The 25,483-nt window shown below is 44.5% G+C and overlaps 1 protein-coding gene across 10 annotated transcripts in view; it reads right to left on the minus strand.

Annotated features, from left to right (window-relative positions):
• The window catches only part of mrtfab (myocardin related transcription factor Ab), a 39,998-nt gene extending 15,261 nt beyond the window's left edge, over positions 1-24,737 (minus strand). For 3 of the 10 annotated variants that reach the window (XM_070990101.1, XM_070990105.1, XM_070990102.1), the window contains exons 1-3: positions 24,629-24,737; positions 23,908-23,969; positions 19,360-19,545 (exon numbers count right to left, since the gene is read on the minus strand). In XM_070990101.1, the coding sequence (XP_070846202.1) occupies positions 19,360-19,531 (172 nt within the window). In that variant the 5' untranslated portion in view covers positions 19,532-19,545; positions 23,908-23,969; positions 24,629-24,737. Of the gene's footprint in view, positions 1-5,040; positions 5,606-15,825; positions 16,665-19,359; positions 19,546-23,907; positions 23,970-24,628 lie in introns of those variants that run through there. The other 7 variants (XM_070990111.1, XM_070990104.1, XM_070990103.1 and 4 more) reach the window with 6 other exon arrangements.
• Positions 24,738-25,483: the final 746 nt, after the last annotated feature.

Genomic DNA, 25,483 nt, shown 5'->3' on the forward strand with positions numbered 1-25,483 from the left:
TACCAGGTTTGGATAAATAACCACGCACAAGAAGCCAGACGCTTTTGGGCTGACATGAAGAGGACTTAATTCATCCTCCCATTTCCCCCTTCTTCTCTCGTGCTTTTTCTGAAGTTACAATGGAGGCGGGTACGAGGAGGGCGTGAGCCTACGACACACTTCCTGTTTCTGGCCTTTTTTTTTCTTGAGTGTGGCAAGTGTGCGCAGATGTGTGTGGAAAAAAAGGACAGTTGGCATTAATCAAAGAATCACTAAGAGAGACAGAGCAAGCACAGCAGAAAAGATGAGAGCAACCACAAGAGGACAATTTGAGCGCAGACCAAAACAAGACTCAATTTGAGGGGAGGTGAGAAAAAAACATGAAGTGCACATGGGCAGACTGCGGCGTCATTTCAAAACAGGAAGCATTTGTTATATAACGCAAAGGCTGAGAGACAGAGAGAGAGAGAGCTGTAAGGAACACAGTGCTGGACAAAAGGAGCTGGACCATGTTTGACCTTTCTGCACACACAAACTTTCAGCTGCTGTGCATTGTTCTCGTCTTGGTCCCTAATTTCATGACTCGACCCTTGTTCTGAAAGCTTGTTAACTGCCACTCTCATAATTAAATGTCAAATTAAGAAACAGGATGAAGGATCTTACAGAGTAACAATTTAACCTGCAGAATCATGCCAGTGCATTGTATTTCATCATTCACTCAGTGAGAATTGTAGGGAAGTGAGCCCCTTGCCACACAGAGACATTACCCACCGTGCCAGCAATGTACAGAACAGCTATAGGACTGTCACTGCAGACACTTGTTTGTAGTGTGGCGTGGATAAGTAACCGATACTGCTCTAAACGTCCACTGTGCTTCTTGGCAACAGCCTGCTTCCATTTTACAAGTGAAGATGTGATACACACTTACCGCTCGTCTTGGTTTTAAGTTTACAGTTTGATAAAAATCGGCGGAAGGAATGAGTGTGTTATCATACCAAATACTACTTTCACAGACACTGTGAGACACTGTTCCACTCAGGTGAGAGTCTTGTTTGAGACATACCAGATGTCCCTGTTGAAGGGGTGTGTGTGTGTGTGTGTGTGTGTGTGTGTGTGTGTGTGTGTGTGTGTGTGTGTGTGTGTGTGTGTATGTGTGTGTGAAGTGGAGCACACAACAGAGGCTTCCCAAGCATTTCTGTTCGGGGTTGTGTCTTCCACACAAGCAGCACCTGTTCATTCCACTAATGAAAGTGACTTCATTGGTGCTCACAGGCAAGCTAACCAGTTAGCAGCTGCGTTAGCCTTTTATCATGACAAACAACCCAGGCCTGGACACAAAAACACAGCAAATTCACATCAGAGCCTCACTCCTTGGCTCTGAAACCTTGCTGGCGATCCCATCTCCCCTCTGTTATATTTACAAGGGTGTATGCTGTACATCTTGAGGGCTCAGACTAGCGCTAGAGACTCCCCTCTCGAAGCAATAACATGTCAGCTCACAGTCAGCGACGTAAACACACAGACCCAAACACAGCCAGGAAGGTTCCTCCATAAGTTGCACCAGTGCTGCAGCGAGGAGATTAATTTTCCCTCAGTATCAAACACAAGTGCAAACACTTAGCGGACTCACGTGTTGCCTGAATGTGCACACGTAAATACAACAACGCACACACGCTGACCGTGCCATGGCAGGATAAGATGCCGAGCCACTTGGCACTTCCAAGAAGGAGGTTTATTCTGGGAAAGAGAATCTTACACTTTCCTTCTATCCCAGCCTCACATCTCCATGCCCCCTCCTCATATTCTTTCAAACAGACAAGACACTCCAACTGACTTATTTATTCTCTCGTGCACTCTCCTTCTCATTCCTCTCTTATGCCTCACCTCTGACAGTAAGAGGGTTCCATTAGCCGTTTAGTCCAGCTTATCAACCAATCGAATTGGTAAGTAAAGACGCTGGCATGTAACAAGGTTTAGAAATCATTGTCAGCAATTATTGAATGCGTTTTCTCTCTGAAAAAGAAATGCAGAGGTCTCACAGCGACACCTCATACAAGCTTGTGAAGGTGTTAAGTATGAAAAGCTGCAGTGGTGTTGAAACTGTGGGCTGATGTGGGGAAACGAAAAATCATACGATGGTGAAGTGGAAACTAAATTATCTAGATATGAAATACGTGCATGGGGAAGGAAACAAATGATTCATTGATTGTACTATAATTACAGTAAAGTCAGCTCTGAACTGGTGTCAGGAGTGTACATGACAATTTACATGTTGACACTGTTGAGAAACCTTGCTATTATCAGCTATCTGCAGTCACATTGTTTCTTAAAGGCTGTACAAACAAGAAAGCAGACTTCCTTAATTGAGGTTAAGTATTAAAAGAAATCTAATTTAACACAGTTAGACGTCTGCTGCATGAACCTGATATTTTGAAAATGTGTATGTCCAACAGGGGTTTTGATGAGTTTTTTACATTTGCAGGATATTCGACTGCAGATGGGGAAGCATGGCAACGGCAGCAGTATGGATGGATGACATGATGGCTGTTCATTCGGTACGACAATGCCTTCCTGTAAATCAGGTTTGAGGGCCATTTTGGTTAATTTAAGAAAAAGATGAAAAGGCAGGGCAGTTTTATTGGGATACTAGGCCACAGCCAAAACTGGCCTCCGCAGTCATAAGAAGTTAGAGCGAAGGATCATGGAGGGAGAGAGACAGAAACACACTAGACGTGGCTGCGTTTACAGCTTTTAGGTGAAGCAGAGGAAGTGACGGTGAACAACAGTTTTCTCAAGGACCCTTCATACACTTGAGTCTGTGATCTTTAAGAAACAGGACAGCTTGTTAAAACCACTCAAGTCACAGCTTTAGTTTCAGAAAGACGCCCTCACACCTTACTGTCTCAATTTAAACACTTGGCTATGTTTCAATATTATTTTCATTCTCATGTGCTCCTAAATGTCTTGTGAGTAAATGAGTAATTGTTCTGGCTCCAATCAATAACAAATGCCCATCAGAATCGATCAGAAGCCAAAGTAATGTCAAAAACAGGGATGTTTTTTATGATTTTTTGTCTTTCACATTCAATGACGTTCTGTGCTGTTTAAACCAGCACGTTCTCACCACAAGTCGTCAAATACCGACGAAGCTTTGTCACGCTCCTGCCTTTCATACAGATGCACGAGTTACCCTTTCCTGTCTGTGTGCGACACACAAAGCCTTCCTGCCGGAATGCCTGTCTAACACATGGCTAACGTTGTGACACACTTGCAGTTTGGTTAGGTTTAAGCACCAAAAATGCTTTGGAGAAAAATGCAGATGGGTTTATGATGGAGATAGACAAGAGTTCAGCGTCTTTCACCCTGAAGGGTACCTTGACTCTGTCTGAGACGCCAAAGACAAGCAAGTCAATTTAACCACTGCCAAGCCAGCATGCTTTTATATATTTTTAACCTGACAGATAAATGAAAACATCGCCAATGATCAAATCTTCAACTGCAACTGACTCATCTCAGACAAGTTGAGTATTTAAACACAGCTGCCCACAGCTACATACTACACAGTAAATAGTCTGAAGAGTGTGACCTGACTATTCATAGAAGTTTGGGAATTCTGTGTGCATACACTCACACAGGACCCTTGGCGAGGTAAAAGCAGCTGGAAAATCCAAAGGTTAGGTTTAAGGTTAGAGAGGGAGAAGAAGGAGGTCAGAGAGGTAGAGCCAAGGTCTCGGTGGCCAACTAGGCTAATCCTGCTGTGCTCATGTGTCATTACATCTGATTAAACATGTCTGAGTTTGTCACTGTCCCCAAAGACCCCCCCCCCCAGGTTTGGCACAGCTAAGCCTATGAAAACTGACCATAGCAACACGCATGAAGGCAGAATGCTCCACGCCCACACAGGGTGACAAAGTGGGCACACGATGACGGAAACAGACGTGATCGCAGGGCCACATACCCAGCGCTAACGGACAAAGTCTCACCGACGCCACGCACCCATGTCACACTTGGCGTTGCCTTTGGAAATGTTCATTTTGGAGAGCCTGTAAATGTTCTCCTGCATGAGCTCATCACTTGCACAGTAGCACAGCCTGATTGCATGTGTTGAACAGGGAGATGAACGTGGCGCCTGACCATAACAAATGTTTCACACGTCGGTGAGAATGGAAAGAGGCTAGAGGGCAGGAACAAAACAAGTTACAGGCCAGTCACGCCTTAGACTCACCCCTACCTCTTCGCACTGCTGCACTGTGCTGGGAGGCTGATGACAACGACAAGGGTTGTAGTGAATACTAATTATTTTAAAGTTCAAGGAAGACGAGTCAGATTCCCAAAGCTTTCGTGGCTTTATGCGGCGCCTGTCACTCACACTTTCTCAAGACATGCATGCAGTTAGCAAAAAGCAGACCTGGAATGACCTTTCAACTAACAGCTGTAGTGTTTATGCACGGCGACAGCGTCAGTTGCTACTACAGAAATTCCTTCCACCTTTTTCTTTTTATTTCTTTGCCCTTGCTCTTCTCTTCATCTCCTCAGCCTTCACTCATTGTAACGTTACAGGTATGTTGTGTTTCATCTGCAGTCAGTCATCCATGACTCTGACCCTTTGCTTGTAATGTTGGCGATAAACAAAATGAATCTTATTTTACTGTTGCACCAACTGTAGTAAGTATTTTTCTAGTAGCAAACTAGTAGCAAAGCAATGTTTCTGAGTTGGTCCCCATTTCTCACACAGGTGATGTGCTACTTGCTTCATAAGTAAAAATGTGACTCCACAGGGCCTCTGTAAGACTGAACTGAAGTGCAATGTGACTTTAACATCACTTCCTTAATTTCACGAGGTAGTCAAGTCTACTCTATTGAACAGGCTTATCAGAGAAAACAGAGCCACTTCTACTTCCTTCCTACACAGGCCAGTGAAGTAAATCACTTATCTTTAGCAAAGCCACATAAACTATTTAGATGAAGCCATAAAGTACTGATATGAACCTGCGGACTGAGTCACACAAACACAAATCATATCAGATATCTACTGACTGTGTGCTGCTCCAGACTGCCCACCTTCTTTCAGGCTGTGATAGACCTGCCTGTCATGATCCATCAGCAGTCTTGCCTTCTCCATGTCGTCTCCCATTGGAGGAGAGTCCAGAGGGGAGGGTTCAAAGGACAGGCAATGGTTGGTGTCCAGCATTATCATTCAGAACGGAGATTGATTATTTGGTAAACATCGAAGTTCTCGTTCAGAAGCGGTCCTCCTCACAACTCAATGCTGGCGTTTCGATTGAAGAGGGGAGGAAATAAACTGCACCAACTGTCCCTTACATTCGCTGTCCTCTCTTTCCAAGGGAGGGACGTGACTCAAACGCTTCAGGAGACTGCCATACAAGTCAAAGAAAATCTCCTTCCAAAGCAAACGGTGGAAGGAAAAATGCTGCTGCTGCCTCGCCTCGTCTCTCCTGTATTGGAGTAATCGATTGGGCTGCCTCAGCTTCTCCCTGTCTCTTCTTCCTCCTGTTCTCTCCTTCCCTTGCAGTGGCAGCAGGCGAGTCACGACAGCGCCGCTCTGCTCTGCAAATGCTTCCCAGAGAGACGAGGTTGGGAGGGTGGTGGGCGAGGGGGAGGGGGGTCCACAGGGCGAGTCGTGGAGTTGAAAAGAAGGAGAGAGCTGAGGGGAGAAAACTGAAAAGAGGCCAGCGGCGGAGGAAGAGAGGACAGCAGTGGACTCGCCAGAGAGATACCCAGAGAGACTGCTCTGGTTGCTGCTCCTCCTGAATCTCTCTCCCTCTCTCTCTCTCTTGCTTGCTCCCTCTCTCTCTCTCTCTCTCACACACACACACACACACACACACACACACACACACACACACACACACACACACACACACACACACACACACACACAAGCAGGGAGTGCTGCCGATAAAGTTCTTCTGCTCAGCTGTTGCCATTCATTCACTGTTACGGGCTGAGGGGGGCTGCCACATACAAAACCTCCTCCCTATCAAACACACACAAACATCGGAAACGCCAAAATCACAATAAATAAGATGATCTGAGCTTGAACCCCTTTGAGACTAAACAGGCTTGATCTCAAAACTGATGACTCGGTCAGTTTATGAGCAGTTCTCACTGGACAAGTGGAGAAGACAGGAACCGTTTTCAGTGTTGACCTCATCCGACATAATCGACCTTTGTCAAAGATGCTTGGGTAAATGTGATACTGGGATGAATCAAGCACACTTCAGCGAGCGAGCGAGGGTGATTGATTGATACCCAATCACCACTGCAGTTCTGAAATGGGTTTTAAACAATCTGCCCTTGGCGAAAGGCATCTCATTCAGGCAAAGACTCTGTGAGAGAATGAGACTCTTATTGGACTGCTGCGACCCGAGAATCAAAGCATCCTAATCCTGTCAGAAAACTCCACCAAACTGTCTCAGGCTCCTGCAGAATGCTGCGGGTAGACGCCGTCCCTGGACGCACACCCTCCCCCTCGCTCCACTCTGTTTAAAATAGCAAGGCCAGCTGGCCATAAGGGGGCTATATTCAGCTTGGTATCACCTGTGTGCTCGCAGGGTAAGGTTACTCTGAGCCACACACACACACACACACATCACAGCCTGCAAATACACAAGCACGCAAACTTTTAAGCCGCATTTCCTTGGACTGAATCAATGTTTTATGAGGCATGACGCAAAGGGAGATGCATTGCTTTCATACCTTTCATCTCACTATACAGACAGCACAGAGAGGGGTCGGCCTGTTCGTAAAACAGAGGCCTGAGTATCAATATCAAATATGAAAACTCAGCAGACAGTGTGACATCATGGCTGACCGGTACAGTACACTTGTATCATACAGGTGACACACACAGGACCACGGCACACCTGAAAACACAGGCGACACCCTGAATAAACGGCGGCTGTTATCTACAATAACTGCCTGTTATGAGTCTGTGATTAGAGTCCACCTGCTGCTATGATTCACAGTCTGGGCAGGAAACACTGAGATGACAACACACACTAGGATTAGGATGTCGCTGTGTGGGTTGAGCCAATCATGGCGACACACACACACTATAAAGTGACACACAGCATGCCAAACATCTCTCATTTTAATCTTCATGGCTCAGAATCCTGAATCCTTTCATGTTTTCACTTCAGGTTTCCTACAACTGAATTTTTCTACGTAAGAAAACAAGGGGCCCTAATCCTGATGGCAACATAAATGCCCTGAGAGGACATCAATTTACAGCTCAACAATAACACAAAAAGTCTGTGTTGTTAGATAATTATGATCGTTAGCTTGACCGACCGCAAAGCAGAAGTTTGCAGGGGAGTTTTTATGGTTTTAGAGCTTAGTGGCCATGTTTGGGAAGTACAGTTATAGTCTGTCCCATGACTTGACTACACCTGAATCTGTAGCTGTGGAATGCTTAACGAACCAGTCGACTGAGTATCAAGGAAGTAATGATAACTCAGAGCCTGGAGCCATGCTATTGGCTCCGTGAGGCTGTTTGTATGCACAGCAATGCCTTGAGATCAATTCTCAAGGTGGCGTGGAAACATGCACACAATAATAATAACACAACAACAGCAGGTGTAATGTTTACCATGTTAACAATCCAAGGAGGGTTGAACTGGTTGTTTCGACTCTGATCCAAGGGGGTTCTTCAGTTCATAACCATGATCTGGATGACTGAGAATCTACACAGATATGTTCTTCAGGTAACACTAATTAGCATTAAAGACAGTGCAGCTTAAGCTGATGGAAATGTCAAATATCAGAAAGATTTAATTTTTACTTGATGGTGGCACCATGGATATCTGTACAAATTTCATGACAATCCACTCAAAAGTTGATACATTAACCTTTAGCAAGGGAAATTAACCATCATGGATCTGGCTTCGGGAACATTCTCATGAAACTATTTGGCCTTGGACATCCTAGTCTGGGTCTTTCTTTATTTGTCACTGAAAAACATTTCTGTGAGTTAAACAAAAAGAAAACACTGCTTTTTGTGCAAACACACATGATGCAAGTACTGTGTGAAGGTCGTGCCAAACCTCTGAGACTTCCTGTGGATGTGTAAATGAATGTAAAACTCCCCCACTGCTTCCAGTCAGTCATCATAACCTGGACCACCAGGCGACATAAACCGCAAAAACACGTTTTCTTCTAAAAGTTATGCAGGGCGGTACGTTATCACTTTCCGTCCACCACTTGCTGAAGCATCCCAAACATCAGACAAACACAAGTACAAAAGGTGCAGAGGTACAGCATGACCTCCAAAATGCATTTCAAATCTTCAAAATTGGCTGAAGTTGAGGATATAAAGTGACTAAAGCCCAAATATTTGTATTTTTTTTACCCTGATAGGAGAACATCATGACCCTCTTGGCACAGAGCGAATGTCCTTCAGACATGACCTGCCCAAAACAATTATCCTTCCACATTCCATTAACCTTCCCACAACAATTAGTAGTTTCCGCAAACCTCCCCCCAGTCATTGCTTACAAACAAGACGAGGCAAGCCTGACTCAGGTGAACCACATATGAGGAGCCTGTGAGGAAAACTAAGAAATGAAACTATTAGGCACTGGAACACAACAACACCTAAATCCATGCTGGACTCCTGTTGACTTACTGCCCTCACACCTTAAGATCTCAATCCATTTGTTTTCTTTACTTATTGTTTCTGCAGATCTGCAGTAGAATGACGGTGGCACGGTAGCAATTTATGTCTTTTATTATTTTACTGGACAATTAGTTTGTGTCTAATGGTCAAAACCTTATCTGAGTTAATATGCTCGGCAGGCAGCAGCTACTTTGATTGCTTGCCAAAACAACATTAACCACTCACGCATCCTGGACACACATCTATAACTCTGGCAGAGTCAATGAATACGTACATCGGGAGACCAGCACCTCTCTCACAACACGCCAGTGGTCTATATATAACAAAGGTCTAAATAGTGAGCAAAGATAGACGATTATTTGCTTCTCCTTTGTGTACTTCCACATGAGCTTTAAGAGACAGGTCACTCAGTACTGACCAAAATGTGTCAGTAGCATGTAATCAAAGAGTGCCAAGCATCAAAAGTCGGCATTGAATGCTTGGTTGGAATCTTATCTCAATGACAAAAATTCAGGCTATATTTTATTTAGGCAACATTCTCCATTTCACACTAATGCATGCAGCAGTTTGGCATACTGTGCTCAGTGAAAGGGGTTAAAATGTTTATTTTCACCAAACTAAGGTGTCACAAAATGAATTGTTTTATCATCTGTACAGAAACATATTGGTAATATACCGAGCAATATTTCTCACTTGTATTTTCCCAGGATGTCCTGGGTTTTGAACTCATGACCTTCTAAGTCAACATCAAATTCACCAACAAGACAGTTGGATAAAGACCGCACCAAACAGATGAACCAAACAAAACCCAATGTGCCAAGAAGCAAAGCAGCCCATGTGCTGGTCTACCACAGGTCAGACCGACCATTAACATTCCAGCAGAAGGTGTTTTTTTTCCTTTACTTCCTGGTTCCCCCCAGCCTCTATGCTGTGGAATTTACCAGCACTGTTTGCATTTGGCTGAGACTCAACACTGACATCACACCCAGGATTTCTTAGTTTTGATCCACCGACATTTCTGAACTGCAGAATTTAGTCAATGACACCTGAACCAAGGCGCTCACTGCATGGCAGCCATGTAATACGGAAAGCATGTGGAATCTGGCACAACACCCGAATGTAAACGGTGCTATTAGAAAAGCCTGCGCTTAATCACTCAATGTACTGTACTCACCCTGTGTTTGTACTGGAAGAGGTAAACTCACCACCAGAAGCTTTGTAAGCCAACTCTACATGTGTTTGTAGATGAAGCAACTGTCCAAGTCCTTCTGGGATATCTGATGCATGATCCCCAGCTGACCTAATGCTGTACTTGAACTGCATTCTCAGTGGAGTCACATTTTATTCTCTTTTCAGCTGTCAGAGTTAACAAAGAACAGCCTAACACCACATCTAGCTGCTTCAAACACACTGCTCTGCCTTGCAGTGCACAGATTCATTAACCACTGCAATAATTTCCAGAAAGAACTGCAGGAAAAATGCGTCATGGGTAAATTATACAATGACAAAGGGTGTGTGTAATTAAAACACTATCAACAGAGTGCACAAATTGAATTTCCCCAGATTAATAAAGTGTGAAATTAAATCAATAGAGCATAGTTTTCTTTAAAACATCTCTACTCATGTTAGAACACTCATAGGTCTGTTGTTACAAATATGCAGCCATGATGTACTAATGTTTGTCCAAACTGTTGTGTCTTTGGGTGTGAATATATCCCTCATTTTATGTATCACCTAACGTGAGTGAAGTGTTTGACCAAGCAGACAAAAAAACAAGCAATACTAACTGAGCCTTGAGCACATTTGAACTCCCAGAGACTGCACACTATCAGAAAACGAAAGCCACATGAACACTGGTGAAGTCTGTTGTGGGTAAAGAACAAAGATACGGAGCAAAGAGTGCTCTGTACACGGTCAAAGGTTCTTTGTTGAGTAGCCATTGACCAGTCTGGAGCGGCACACATCAAATGTCTCACATCTTGTCAATAAAAAGTAGCCCAACTATGGTCTAATTGTGCAGCTGAAGGAGAGAGAGGCATCTATAAGAGTGCCAGTGTTGAAGGAAAAATAGAACCATAGGCCAGCTGGCAGCTGTTAGCATCTGGTAACACGAACCTTCACTGTAAACCAGGAAGGACTAAGGGAGGGATGGTGGGGGGGGGTGAGGGTGTGCTCAGCAAAATTAGATTTTCAGAGAGCAAAAGAGGCAGAGAGAGAGAGAGAGGGAAAAACACCAGTACCAGAGGCGGAGAGGGGTGTTCCCTGTCCAGTGATGACGGCGTTGTAACAGACTGTTACATAACTCGAACATCTGAAATTCATTTTTATTGTAACGAACCCCCTAACCTCCTGCCCCACTTACAGAGCGAACGCCGCTTTCTTTCCTCCTTTACGAGCGGTTTCCATTTCAGGCCTACAACAACAACAACAGACTCCTGGACGGGCCAGGCTGCAAAGAAAGGTGGTCGAGGCCAATTAGGAGAGGAAAGAGAAATCAAGGCAACAGCTATAAACTTGAAGGGAGGGGGAGAGCATGTGTATTTTGAGTGTGGGTCAGAGAGGGTTTATTGGCCTGCATATGAGAACGGCTCTCTGATACTGTGTGTGTGTCCTTGCCAGTGTTTTCCTTCAGGTTGCTCTTGGGAGTTTTATAGGCATCTTCTTCCTGCCTGGCCCTCCTCTGCTCTTTCTGTTACTGTATATAACATCCAATAAAAGCCTGGCTGTTAATTTGCTTGAGCGGCCAACATGACAGGGTTCTTATTAGACACCAAGCTTTAATGGGGACACTGATTTCTATTTTCACTTTTCACTTCATGCAGAAAACAGTCCCTTATCTCTGTTTCCAAAAAGACTTGTGTGGTGTTTGCAGATATGGTTTGTTGTGCTCTTTCAATTTCTGATGCATCTGACTGATAACCTGTCCTATCTCACTGACAGAGCGTCCTCACCGCATTAAAGACGCAAAAATTGAAAGCTGGCTTGTTTTCAGAGAGCGACCACATCACTGAGGCTAAAAACAAAAGGCACGACAACAGTTTGGAGAGTGCATGAGAACATGAGAATGAAGAGGTATCAAGTGACTATGACGACTCCCTAATGACCATGAGCATTTCAATCCGAGCACAAACAGCTGTGCTCTTTAGTCTGGGGTGACAGCGGGCACGCAGTGGTGGCCATGTTCTCTGACTACGAGAGTGAAACTGCTTCTACAAGAGCTTTGCGTGTGAGAAAGGTGGCTCGGGTCTCACACTGAGTTGGACATCAAATTGAGCTATTTGGTTTTACTGACCACATCAAATCATGAATCCTTAAATATGTTTCCCATATGGCCCAAAAGTTACCAATCAACAGTGAATTTTTGTCTGCTCGTGGCTTAGCGGCTGAGTCACTCTAACGACAGAACAAGAGTCCCGTCAGCTCACAGTGACCTCTGCTACATTCATCAGCACACGCTAAGTGCGACACACTCGGTGTTAGCAGGTGAGTCACAGGCTAATGGCTGTTCCATTATTCAGAAACAGCAGCACAAGTCGAGTTGGAGACAAAGCACAAACCAAATCAACCAGAGGATACGTGTCTTCTTTGTGTGATTCTTTCTTTGTGTGCAGGTTCTCGCAGCGTCGGGCTCGTACCTGTAACAGCAGGAACTTTTAACTGCCTGTGTGCACCTCTGAAACGATCACCTGCGTATTCTGAAAGTAGAGGGTTTGTGGAGAATAATGGTGGGTTGAGTTGGCTTTAAAAGCAGAGTATCTGAGCTACAAAATCACCTTTTATTAAAAGGCTAGAATTAAAATGAAAAGAACTTGCTCCAGTGCTTTTTTTCCACAAGTCTCTTCACAGACAAGCTGCAGCACTACAGCCTGCGCTGCCGCACAATGCAAGGCTGCTGCTGTGAAAAACATTCATCTAATTAAGACTACACACATTTCAATCGTAGCGTGTCGTCTGCACAGGATGCTGCATGGATTTTCAGCTCTTCTACCCCCAACACTGATTATTAATGTGCACATGTGACTGCGCACTGCACCACAACTGAGTAGGCGCATTTATAAAATGAGTATTCAGGTGTTTACAGACCTTTAAATAGATGTAGTATGATATCTGTGAATGCAAGCATGGGGAAACATGTGTCGCACTGCTCCACGCTGCATGTTTTAAGACTGCAGACTACAGCCCCAAGCTCGACTGTATGCGAGCTTGCATGCCCTGCAGGAGGGCATGTTATAAGATGTGAGTGCTTGTGGGTGTGTGTCTTTAAAGATCACTGAGCTGCATGAGTGGGCTTGTACCTGTGGGTGTGCAGGCACCGTGTTCCTGTTGCTACGAGCAGACCTATGAAGCTGATAATGTGCTTTTCTTTAGCTTTAGGCTACAGATCCGAGCGAGGCTCTCTCACTTCTCATTATCTAACAGGAATTTTCTGCATCACAAATCAGAGATGTGAGTGTGTCAGAGCTTGTTGAAATACCATGCAGTCAGGACACACTGTGAAAATGGAAGGCTACCAAAGCCTGTAAGTGCATGTCCAGGTCCTGACAGTGCCATGAGTTGTGAAGTGTGTGTGTGCGTGTACTGGTGAGTCATGCATAGTCTGTGGGTGTGGGTGTGTGAGAGAGAGAGAGAGAGAGAGAGAGAGAGAGTGTGTGTGTGTGTGTGTGTGTGTGTGTGTGTGTGTGTGTGTGTGTGTGTGTGTGTGTGTGTGTGTGTGTGTGTGTGTGTGAGAGAGTGTGTATGTGTGGTGTGCGCTTGACATATTCAAGATTTAGATCTCTCGCAAAACTTGCCTCAGCTGCATAAATATGTTTCTGCCTGCATGTTTATCAGACTGAAAGCTGTTTACATTCACCAAAAACTACAGCACTCGGTCTTCTGTTGTTTACATTTTTTGTGGCTCAAATGTCATTTTTTTTTCGTTTCATCACCTGGATTTGATTTCTTCTCTCTGATTGGACGTCTTTTACGTTTTTGATCGTCTTGGGAATATGGAGATTATCTAATGCCATGACAGAGTCACTGGCACAGAGGGGAGGAGACACACAGCTGGACTGTGTTTGCTGCAGCTGTGTGTCTGGATTAGACTGAAACATAACCCCCCCTTCCCCCTTTCCCCATGTCCACTTCTATAGAACTTTTTTATGGTCTTATTTTTCAATCCTTCAGTCCTCTCTATTCTCATTTTAAAGTCTTAACTTCTTCTCTCCACGCTCATTCCTCCTCTTTCTTGCCATCCATCAGTCTCTCTATCTTTCTCTTCCCTCTCCTCTCCCCTCCTACTCTCAGCCTGACAGAGTGCTGTGGGGCCTCTGCTGCTGGCTGCCTCCCAATCTGTTACATAACAGTACCGTCAGCCTCCATGAATCACTGCTGGGCTAAGCTAGCCTCAGCCAGGCTACATATCTTGCTATCGTATCTTAAATGCTGCCCTCCAGCATAGCGTCTGTCTGTGTGGGTCCAGACTGCGTTAGCATTTTTAATATCAGATGGCAAACTGATCATTTCTAGCACCTGTCAACCAGAGCCCAGCATTATGATAAAACATAGCAGCATAAGCTACGGCCCGTCTATTGTTGTCATGCAAGGGTGTGGACGAAGAGGGACCTCATCTTTATCCAATTTCGTTGATCCTCCCGGTGGCAACCTAGTTGTAGTTGCTAACTGCTATCTTGTCCAAAGACCAATCATTCCTTTAAAGAGTCAAGATATTTTACCCACTGTGACAAGAATCAAGCCAGTCAATAAAAATCCCAGCAGTCCAGCCAGGGTTTGATATTCATAGCATGGACCAGCTGATTTTAACTTGCCTGTGTCTCTGCATCATAACAGTATGCAGGTTTTCAGTTTGATATGTCCCCCGCTCTGGTTGTAGGTGCAAGAATCTGTGAAATCATCTGCCGTGGTGTTTGGCTGGAGCAAAAAAAAAAACCTGCAGACTGTCAAGACACAGCGCGCATGATTACAAATCAGTGTTCTGGCTTCCTGAGGACAGTGCTGGTACACAAGAGACACCGGCTCATCGCATTCCTCATGTAAAATCCACTTTCTAGTCTCCGCAGTAGCAGCCGTTGTCCATGTTACGATGTGCAACAATCTGTACCCCCTCTGATGCAGCCTGTTCAAGGTGGGATTGTTGTAAATGCTTTAATGTTAACATTTCGATAACCCTACACAGTGGCTTTTACTAGTTTGTTTGGCTCGTTAGCGTTTGGTTAAAACTTGGAATACGGTTCCCAACTTACAGCGTAAATCTTGCCAATTTCAAGTGTAAGTGCAAGATGTAACGTTAGGGAATAAAGGGCTAACATCTGAGAACTTGAAAGAATTTACACTGGAGGTATTTTTGAACTAACGTACAGCCCCGCTATTGCTTGCACAAGGCTGACATATCACGGTGCTTCTCAGTGCTCTGAACCCAGTGTCATGCCTGTTTTGCTTGCAGAACACCAGCACACTATCTAAAACAGAGTGGGGCAGCAGTATGTCGGTGTTGTCTGGTTCGAGTAGAAAAGCAAAGCTGGGGTAATGATGGGTCTCCTTTACAGCAGTGTTGTGGGTTCTGTGCTCTGAGTGAAATGATTGGGTCATTTCCACTTAAATCTGGAGCACAGTCTGTGACGCCTCTAACCTACTTTCCCCGCCAGTCTCCATCAGTGAGCCCGGGCTGTGTTCTTGGTTCCTCCGCCCTCAGCTAACCTCCACCTCTCCAGCCCTGACTGGATCCCGACCCCTTGCCTGGAGTCAATCCTCAGGGAGCTGCAATGAGTGAAAGGCACAGAGACCCTGCAAACCTGGCCTCACTGCCCCGCCTGGTCCCCTTTGTTCTGGATCCCCCCCCCCCCCCCCCCGAGGTAAAACACTCACATTTCAAACTAGATACTGTATGGTCATTAACCGATTTGGTAAAGTCTGGAAGTTTGTAGTTAGAACTGTGATAGATTTTCTGATTCCAATCCTTACTGTTACCAGGTTTGTGTAATGGTATGTAAGTCAATGCACAGCAGCCATTCTCATCTCATACAAACAAGCACATCAACACTTGAGACTATAGCATCAGTATGCCCAACATCTGCAGGACTAATACATGCAACAGCTGACAGCACACCCGTGGTCAGAAAAGCTTACTTTTCTATGCAGGTAACTTCCAATCATAGCCATCAATCATTCAAAGACATGAAAGCAGAAGAACATACTCAAATGGACTTTACCTGACGGGATAGTCATATCCCTCTGCACCATGCTGAAGGGAAGCTTCACCCTCCCGGCAAGATTAGCGAATCATACTCCCGACAAAAGAATAAAGAACAGCGTGTGGAGAAAAAAAACAAACAACACCGGTACAAGGCTGACAAGAAGTTCCAGCAAGAGAGAAAGCCACATTAAACAGGTTTTCCTCTCACCGGCAGCTGGTATTCCACAGGTAGAAGCGCACCTCACATTCCCTTTCTCCTGACTGTCAGTCTGCAAGTGAGCGCACGCCCCGACAGAAAGGGCGTGTGTAGGTCTGTGTGTGTCTGTCCCTTATTGCTCCTTGGATAGCAACAAGGTCCACCCAAAGGTTCCAGTCTCCCCGTTGTTACACCTCCGCTTCACTCCCATGTACTTGTTGAAAAATGCAAACTTTTGGTGGCTCCTCTGCCCTCTCTCAACCAGTTTGGAAATAAAAAAAACTGAAAAAGAAAAACAAGCCAGTGCCAAGCCTCACCTCCTCAAGTACGAGTAACACACCCCCTCCTTTCTTGCTTTCCATGTTCCCTCGCTTTCCTTCTGTTCCCTCTCTGAGAAGTTATGCAATACTGCCATTTCAGACATGACCTCCCCCTCCTCTCTTCTTCTCCTTCCTCCCTCTTCTGTGGCTGCTGCTGCTGCTGTTGCAGCCCACACTTCCACTCTCAAACTAGCTCCTCCACCTCAAAGTTTTGAATGATCTCAGTCACACCATCTCAGCACGGCTGCTTTTGTGTGCGGTGGAGTAATTCTGCGGCAAGTTTGTGACTGGAAAGACAGGAAATGTCAATTGCTTTGAAGACCGTTCTCTGTTGTGTCAGCCTTTTTGTCTTGAATCAAAACTGACTCTCTCTCTCTCTCTGTCTCTCTCACTCACACACACACACACACACACACACACACACACACACACACACACACACACACACACACACACACACACACACACACACACACACACACACACACACACACACACACACACACACACACACACACACACACATCTGTCTCTGATCCAAATCCTGAAAAACATGTCACCTCTCTGTATACACACACATGTGTTTAAACAATGAATCTCCCAGCACTTGTCCATGACTGAGGAAGGAACCTTGTGCAATAAACACATTGCATAACCTGCTGCCAGAGATAAAGCTTTGATAAGCTTTACTATGGGGGCATTCCATTCTGTTTCAAGGCCACACATGTATGCAGTCATGTGCAATGCCCCTCTTCCCTGCTCTGAAAGCATCTTCATGTCAGACAAGCTAAAGGAGTGCCTGCAGGAACATGTCTGCTTCTGGCTAGCAGAATGAAGTGCGAAAGGAAAAGGCCAATAAGAGCAGGGGTTGTCAAAATTTGGGAGTGGTGGCCTGAGGCCCTGTGAGAGAGTCTGTGTCTTTGTGTGGTTCTGGGAGGTAAACATGGTCCTGTGACAGCTTGTCACAAGACCACTCTTAAACATCTCTGAAATGATGTAAACATCCCTTTAAATATTGTTCATGCATGATAAACAAGGTTTCTTCTGCTTTTCTTTCTCCCTAAAGATGGTAAATCATTTACTATTCAAAAATGGCCAAACCTTCCTCTCCTTACAAATCAAGAGCAGGTCAACCGACTGCGCCTCCACAAAACCAGGGGCCCAACGCCCAGCTGGGAACAATGGCCAATGCAGCTGACTATTCTGATATCGCAAGGTGTGTGTATGTGTGTAACTATTTTGGCCTAAAACTAAGGGTGCGTTCCCATGTTTAGAGCAGTTTAGCTGCAAAAATATGCTGCTAAGCTTCTTTCTCACAAGCATCTGGTTAGGTGAGAAAGATGCTATTTGGTGTCATGTGGCACTGCATGGCTGCAAGTCAACTGAAAATGCTTGTCTTGATCTTTTGTCAACCCAGCTGCAGTGTGGGTTTTTCAGATGTGATGACGTAATCGGAACTGACAACAGGAAACAACCTCGAAACAGGTTTTATGGGTTTATGAGTATAAGTACAAAGATGTTAGCATCTGCAAGCCAGCTGCTGGTGTTTGGAAAACTCACTTTGCGAGTGTATCCCTCTGCCAATCTATCATGCTGCAGTTTACATCCATGTCTGTCCAGACTCATAATATATGTAGTGAAGATGTTGAAGGAGTTGAATAAAAAGGTATTGAGTGCATTTTTTGTGAAATGGAAGTTCTCATTATGTTGCCATCTATGATTCCAGTGAATAATGTCCAGAGAAACATGCTGTCTTCACTCAGAGACTGTTCTTATAGGGGAGGACAGAGGACTGACTGACATGGTGCAACGACAATCACCTCAAGCTCAATATCAGCTAAACCAGTGTGTTTGTGGTGACTACAATGCTTCAAATATGGATGTTGCTGCACAAAAGCTACAAACTGTAAAACATGGATGCTTCACACACATCTTAAACCAGCAGCACAGAAGATCTAAACAATCAGCATAGCTTCAAGGTGGACACCAAGACTAGTGTCCCCAATTCAGTATCTGACCAAAAGACCAGAAAATGTTTGGCATTTCTGCTAATTCCTAATTAATCTTAGGTCAAACTAGTTGATTACTTGATATAGTTAATCAACAGAAAATGAATCAGGTTAGCTCCAAAAGCCCATATTACACCTTGATAACAGGCAGTGGTTATTGTGCTTAACTTACAAAGACTTGAGTTGGATTTATTTAAATTCACCACCAAAAGTGCTCTCCTGTCCAATAAACAAGCTTTGATTGCTTCATTTATCAGATCTGATGCACTTGTAATTTGACTGTGTGAACCTCAACAAACCAGATAAAGAAACACAGCAAAGTCAACTTTTCCGCCATGACTGAAACCAATGGGAGCTGCTGCACGTCACGCTGAAGTACTTGAGGCTCTAAGCTAACTCCACACACAAAGAAGAGCTACAGAGTCTTACACAGCAAATGAGCAGCAAAGTCTAATCTACTGTAACAAGAGGTCGGCGCAGAGGAGCAAGCCAATTAGGTGCAGCAGCTTCTTCACTCCTGACACGCACGCACGCGCACGTGCACTCACACACACCTGCTGCGAGATAAACTCTGCACTGACAAATGAACAAGACGTACAGACAAATCTGACATTTACCTTCTGCCACTCAGACAAGTGTTTTTCCCTACTTTCTACTCAGTTTCAACTTATGTAACGTGTTCTCCGTGCACGCTTTTTTAGCTTAGAGGAATTTCTATTGGAAATAGGCCACCTCTGTGAAGAATGACTAGTGCTCCGCCAAAATATTCATTTGAGAGTGTTGGCCTCGAAGGTCTGTAGAGTGATGCGTTTCCACTACATTTACCCAAGAGTTCCAGTAACAACCTGACTTTCCTACACATACCTCAAAAGCAGCATTAACATTGCACTTGCAATGTGTGCTTGCACTATTTGTTGGACTACACTGCTGCAGAAATGGAGCCAGGATCACCAATCCCCCCAAAAAGTAGGGCTTCAAATGTAGTGACTGAGACAGCAAAACACGTGCATGCAACACGCTCTCACCATTCTTTCTCTCCTGCAGAGGCACCGGGTCGGGCGCAGGCTGAAGCGACAGCTCCTGAAGCTCACTGGTCACCGCCTCGCTCTGAGGGCTCGGGGCCAAGCCTGGCGTCCCGGAGACTTCCATGCTGCCAGGACTTGGCTCCTCCCCTTTCTGTGGGTGCAGCGTTGCCATGGTGACGGAGAGACCTGAAGCAAAAAAAATTTGAAAATGGGTAAATAAAAGGTTCCACATGATGTTCAGACAACAGCTACTAAGCATAAACTGGAATTGATCATTTAAAGGTTCAATCAGTCATGTCGGTTCTCCGTCTAAAATAAAGGCAGAATGTAAACAAGAAATCCCCTGCATGCTGTGGATTTGATGTAGTTTTCTCTAAATATCGAATTTTGAACATCAGTGCTGCATATAATAGGCTTGGGGCCTTCAGACTTCAAAACTTCAGTGCTGATGCAGAGTTTTCATTATAACATCTGCCAGGTAAGCAGCTTCTGATCTTGCTATTGATCACACAAGCTTGTTGGCTGTTTGCCTTTGATGCATAATAACAAACATCAGGTCATCACAGCGTCACAGTCAATAACATTTTACAGACACTCAGTGGTATTTGCACTGTGTGGTGTCTTTCAGGTGAAGCGTATAGATGGAAAAGGAAAAATAAGCAATAGCATTTACTGCTAGCTTGAGCAGTGTAGCACCACCACATAGACACGCTGTATTTTGTGGAGGAGTATGTAAACTATTTTCCGGTGTAAAATGCTGTAATCTTTGGTAAAATTTGCCCTGGGTCTCATCTCTGAAGCCCGAGCCCCTCCTTTGTTCCATTTGCCTCAGACACACAGTGTGTTTTCCCATGAAGGGCCTATTTTATCAGTATCAGATCGCCTGCACTGGCCAATCAGAGCTGAGGACTTACGACAGCCGTGGAATAAAAAAAGACAAACGTAGCCTGGGGACTTTTACAGGCTAAAACAAGTCAAAAAGCTAGACTGAACGCGTCTCTTCATGTCTCTGTCCATCGCGCACACACACACACACACACACACACACACACACACACACACACACACACACACACACACACACACACACACACACACACACACACACACACACACACACACACACACACAAGCAACTGGGGAAAGAGGAAGAATGCAGGGCTGTAGGCTGGGGAATTAAATGGGCCATCAGGGAAGAATTTGCATGTTTGAGCTTTTACAACTGTTGCTGTGGCCGCTGCTCTACAAAGACAAAACTTTGTTTATGGATTTCTCTTTTTTTTTGCCTTTTACTTCTTAACAACCGCAGAGTGATTTCCATACATTTAGGCCATCTAACAACTTGGGCTGAGAGCTGGAGGCGTTTCATAGAGGAAGCTATAAAAGATGAGCATGTTTGCGTCGGTGTGTGTTCAGTGTTGCGTTTGGCTGCGAGGCAAATTTCACCGATGGGGACAGTTAAGGTGAAGTTGAATGCTGATCATCGAAATGGGGCTGACTGTGAAAAGCTTGACTTGAGTGAGTCCAACAACCTGAACCTGAGTAAAATGCTTCCAACAGACAATTCAGACCAACTCAAGCCTCAAGACAGAGATTTGGCCACACAGCAGCACTAAATGTTGCAGGGAAACTGCAATAAAGAGCTACCGTAAAGAAAGCAACAGGGAACCTCTGGCAGCACATTAAAGACCACTAGTGTGTGCAGACTGTTAACACCTTGACCTCCTGTGTTAGCTGAGTTTGCTGCAGTCCTCTCCTTGTCCTACATGTTTCAATACATTTCATTATCACAATTCTAGTTCAGATGTCTTCTGATGCTGCTATCTCAAATTTAGAGACTTGACGAGATCAGGCTCTGCATGTCTCAAACTGACATCTGACTAACCAATTTAGGGAGTATTACATAATAGCGAAGCCTTTCTCTCAGAAGACATTGTGACTTGTGGGAGTGGGAAAAACAAAGGTGTTACTGATAACGTTAACGATAACTCTGTTCAAGTGTCCCAGTCAGCCATGACAGTGTGACAGTGAGCCAGCACGCATGGCAGCAGAGCCCTGGACCAAGCAGCTGAGTGGAGGACATTATTTACATCTGTACTTTTCTGTATTAAAAATGTCACAAATATTCAATAAAAAAATCTGATCACAGACTAATATTATCAGCATCTGCTGGAATCTAACTCTAAGACGTAAAAGTGAATGAATGAAATTTTTAGAGCTACATTATTACTATTGATAAAATTCACGCTGAAGCTAGCATGCTAGCACAAATGATAGCTTGTTCCCAGGGCATTGCAAAAGATAGACTGACATTATTCATTGAGGGTAGCTAGCTAACAGTATCTTTAACCTCTGGGTAGGGTTAGAACAACGTTAATACAAACAGTAACCCACTCTTATGTGGCTCTGGGTATAACATAGTCATGCATGCATATTTCTAAAACTGTGGGTCTGGAACTGCTGCGTCTTGAACTTCAGGAGGTCTGGCTCTGCAAGGCGACGTTTCTCAGCTCAACTAAACTCCTTCACACTCAACACTGAATGCCAAGGGCTATCAAAACATTAAAACTCAAACTAGATGACCCCTTGTTAGGCATGTCAGCGCTGTTGAGAGCGAGGGTTAACGAGAACCTCTTCATCCTCGATGCTGTACTTCTTTGGGTTCTCAGCAATATACCCACCAAGAGTGACATCAATCAGGTGGAATGGCTGTCAATAAAACCAAAGGACAGACAGAGACTCCTTCCATTTTAGTCAGATTAAAATGACACCAATTTGTGTCAAACATTCAAAGCACAGCAGTAATGAGCGACTGCTGGGGAGGAATATTGTGTTTCAGACTGGCAGGTACACCTGTAATACAAACTTGTTAAGCTGAGGGAAGTGACGCCTAAACACGAACCTGGCTGAGATTAGGCTAGTGTGGAGGGATATGTGTCCACTGCAACCCAGGTCGAATGTGTTTACACCCCTTCACGGGACAGATATTCCTGATTTACCAGAGGAAGCTCAGTGAAACTGGTTCTCTTCCTTCATGAAACACTCCTCTGACCTGAACAGGCCCAGCAGCTTGGACAGCACATCACCACTGCTTGTTTACAAAGTCAGGCCTGCCGCCGTGTTGTGTGTTGATCTTTCTCTTGCTCTGTCTGCAAATACGTGCTTCCTAGCTGTGGGGTTCTGATGGGGATTCGGTCATTGCCGCACAGCGGGCCTGAAAACAATGAGGTAGTGTTGTCTGAGATGTCACTCTTCAATCTCACAAATGCCAGCGCACACATGTCTGAACAGGGGCACATGAACCACATGACAGGCTAAATGCACATTTGATGTCACTGGCCTCAGGATGTCTGCAAGTTTTACCATGTTGACTTAAAAACATTTAAGTCTTTTAAGCCTCCTGCTTGTTAAAATGAAATATAATACCTACTGGATTTAAAAAACAGAATACATAAGAAAGACTAAGTTTGCTATCAATACCAGAATTATGCTTTTTTGATACCCTACTTTGGAATCTAAAAGTTATCTCAAAACAAAATGTAATTGCATAAGTCTTCACCACCCTGTGTACATACTACACCACCTGATATCCTCCAGTCAAAGACTTTGCCGCTGCACCGTCATAACAGCATCAGGAGCAAATCCTCTGGCATATCTGCTAATCTAACTCACCTGCTCCCAGCTGACAAAGCATACAGGCATGAGTTTTGCATATACATTTTAACCCCTGAAATCACATGTTATTGACGATAACAGTTAAAACAAGTCTAGCTAAGGGAGTCACAAGCCTTTCCACTCAGACTGAGACAAACAAACCAGGAAACCAGTTTAGAAAGGGAAGGAAGTAGCATGAGAGTGAATTTCAATGGTGCTAAAATGCAACACTCAAGAAGCAGCAATCAGTCAAGAATGAAGAGGTCTCTGCGGCAGTATGACAAAACCTTAACTAACACTGGATAATGCATTACTAGCATCCACAGCCGGATATACCTTATACGTATATATGATCACTGCCTCACTGCAAACATCACTATCACCGACAAGACATCTGAAAGTATGAATGGCTTTAGATCTCTGCTGTGTACAGTGATACCTCAATCATCTGGCCTAACAGGGCCCATGACTCTACAGTGACCTGGATATCAGGTGTTATGTGGTTAATTAACAGAACTATGTCAAACAAATGGCTTTCCACTGATGCTCACTGCAACCATCAGTTGCTTCATCCTTACTTTCACAAGAAACTGCTGTTCCAGCACGCAGCGTGTACGCTTCTGGTGCAATGCACTGCAAAGGGACACTGAGTGCTGAGTACATTCCTCTCTACGTGCCCACACTAGTCATTCAGATATGTATCACAATTACAAAAGGTGCACGCGGAGACACACACCTCCTAAAAGCTGCTTTGTTTCACCATCAGACAGGTGGAAAGCACTACCTAGAATAACAGGAATAAACACCTTTTCAGTGCAGGTCGGTTTCAGCAGCAAGGTAAAGGATGTGGTTCCCATCTGGCCTGTCTGAGTGTGAACTCAGCGTGTTGCTTACCTGTATTACTAAATCTTGAAGGGGCGTCTTCCCATTTCAGCAGGACGGAGCTTTGAAGGGATCTGTTGAGGAACAAAACAAAAAGCTTCACCAGAGAATAAAGGAGCTCTCTTTCCCGGCCAAATCCTTTTCTCTATTCTGGTCCATTCCTCTGTGGATTATGATGCTGAGCAGCAGTATCAGTTTCATTGTAACCGGGGCATGAGCATTAAGGCCACTACGGAGTAAAACAGGTTTAAAATAATAATCATGAGAACTGATAATGTGGTCCAGGCGAATCCACGTTGCAGGAGGCCTCACCACAGATGTCATGGGGCTGCTGCCTACAGCTGTCACTGTCCAAAACACAGACATGCTAAGCTATTGTTAGCTTGTCTGGGTGGGAGTTAACCTGGGTAGTCTAAAAGCACATTAAGACAAACTACGGCGTAAAATCGCACAGAAATGACATAAAGAACGCGAAAGGTTGCCAACTACTGTATAACGTACTTACTGCTAGTACGACTACATGTGAGACCTGCTCGGCATCCCTGTTGACTGCAGACAGTCAGACTCCCCAAGTTAGCTAGCTACCGTTAGCATGCTATATCTGCCAGCCATTAAGTCTAACCGCTAGCTAGCTGCTCGGCGCAGTTCCTGTCTGTCACGTTGCGGTTTTCTCTGATGGGGACGCTAGCTTGTGTCGTAAAGCTATCGATTGGATTTATGTATATACGCTTACTTTTCATGGTCGCCACTTGTGTGTTGTGTCTGTAAGGATAAACGGCTTTGGCATCACACCACCACTTCCGAATCACAAAGGAAACTTTAACCGGAAAACCCTCCTCTGCGTGGGACGCAGAGACCCACTTCCTTCACAACAGCTTTCTGTTCTGTCAGTTTACGGCTCCTTCTCTGTAACAGGAGACAGTGCAGCAGAGTTATGGCTGCGTATATCATACACCACCTGTATTTAACATAATATGTATAATGTTTGAGTTGAAGAAACAGAAGTAAACGACGGGTAGATACATGTAGCACATGAAACTACATACACCCCCCTGCGCAGTCTGTGTCTCCATCTAGTGTCCAACTGCGTGTATTTCAGAAGGCAAGAGCTACAGGTTCGTAAGTCACTGGGTGCAACACAAGTTCACTGTGCCTCTCATTATTATTTAGTATTATTCATCATCTTTCCCAAATAAAGAAAGTGCCTTTAATGGCACTCCAGAGGATTTAACGTTTGCTGTGATGTCTGCAGTGTTACAATCACAAATTTTCAGAGCAGCCAATAAACAGCAATCAAAGAAACACAAGTTTGTGTGAACATCCTCAGGATTTACGGTATTTCACAACTGCTTTGGATCAGTTTTCATATGAAGATCCTCAATTCTCAGAATAAAGCCAACTCAAATGAAAAAAACCAAATGCTTATACAGATTACTAAATGAATTGAACACTTTTATGAATATGTCTTACTACATTAACAACATACCCAGGTGAGGAGCAATTTCCTGTTCCTGTCAGAATGTATTGATGTTCTGTTTGTGTATTGTAAAGTGTGATTAGTTTTATGCTTCCCGACATCAAGTACTGA

Source organism: Chaetodon trifascialis, chromosome 21, assembly GCF_039877785.1.
Source record: "Chaetodon trifascialis isolate fChaTrf1 chromosome 21, fChaTrf1.hap1, whole genome shotgun sequence".
Taxonomy (NCBI): Eukaryota; Metazoa; Chordata; class Actinopteri; order Chaetodontiformes; family Chaetodontidae; genus Chaetodon; species Chaetodon trifascialis.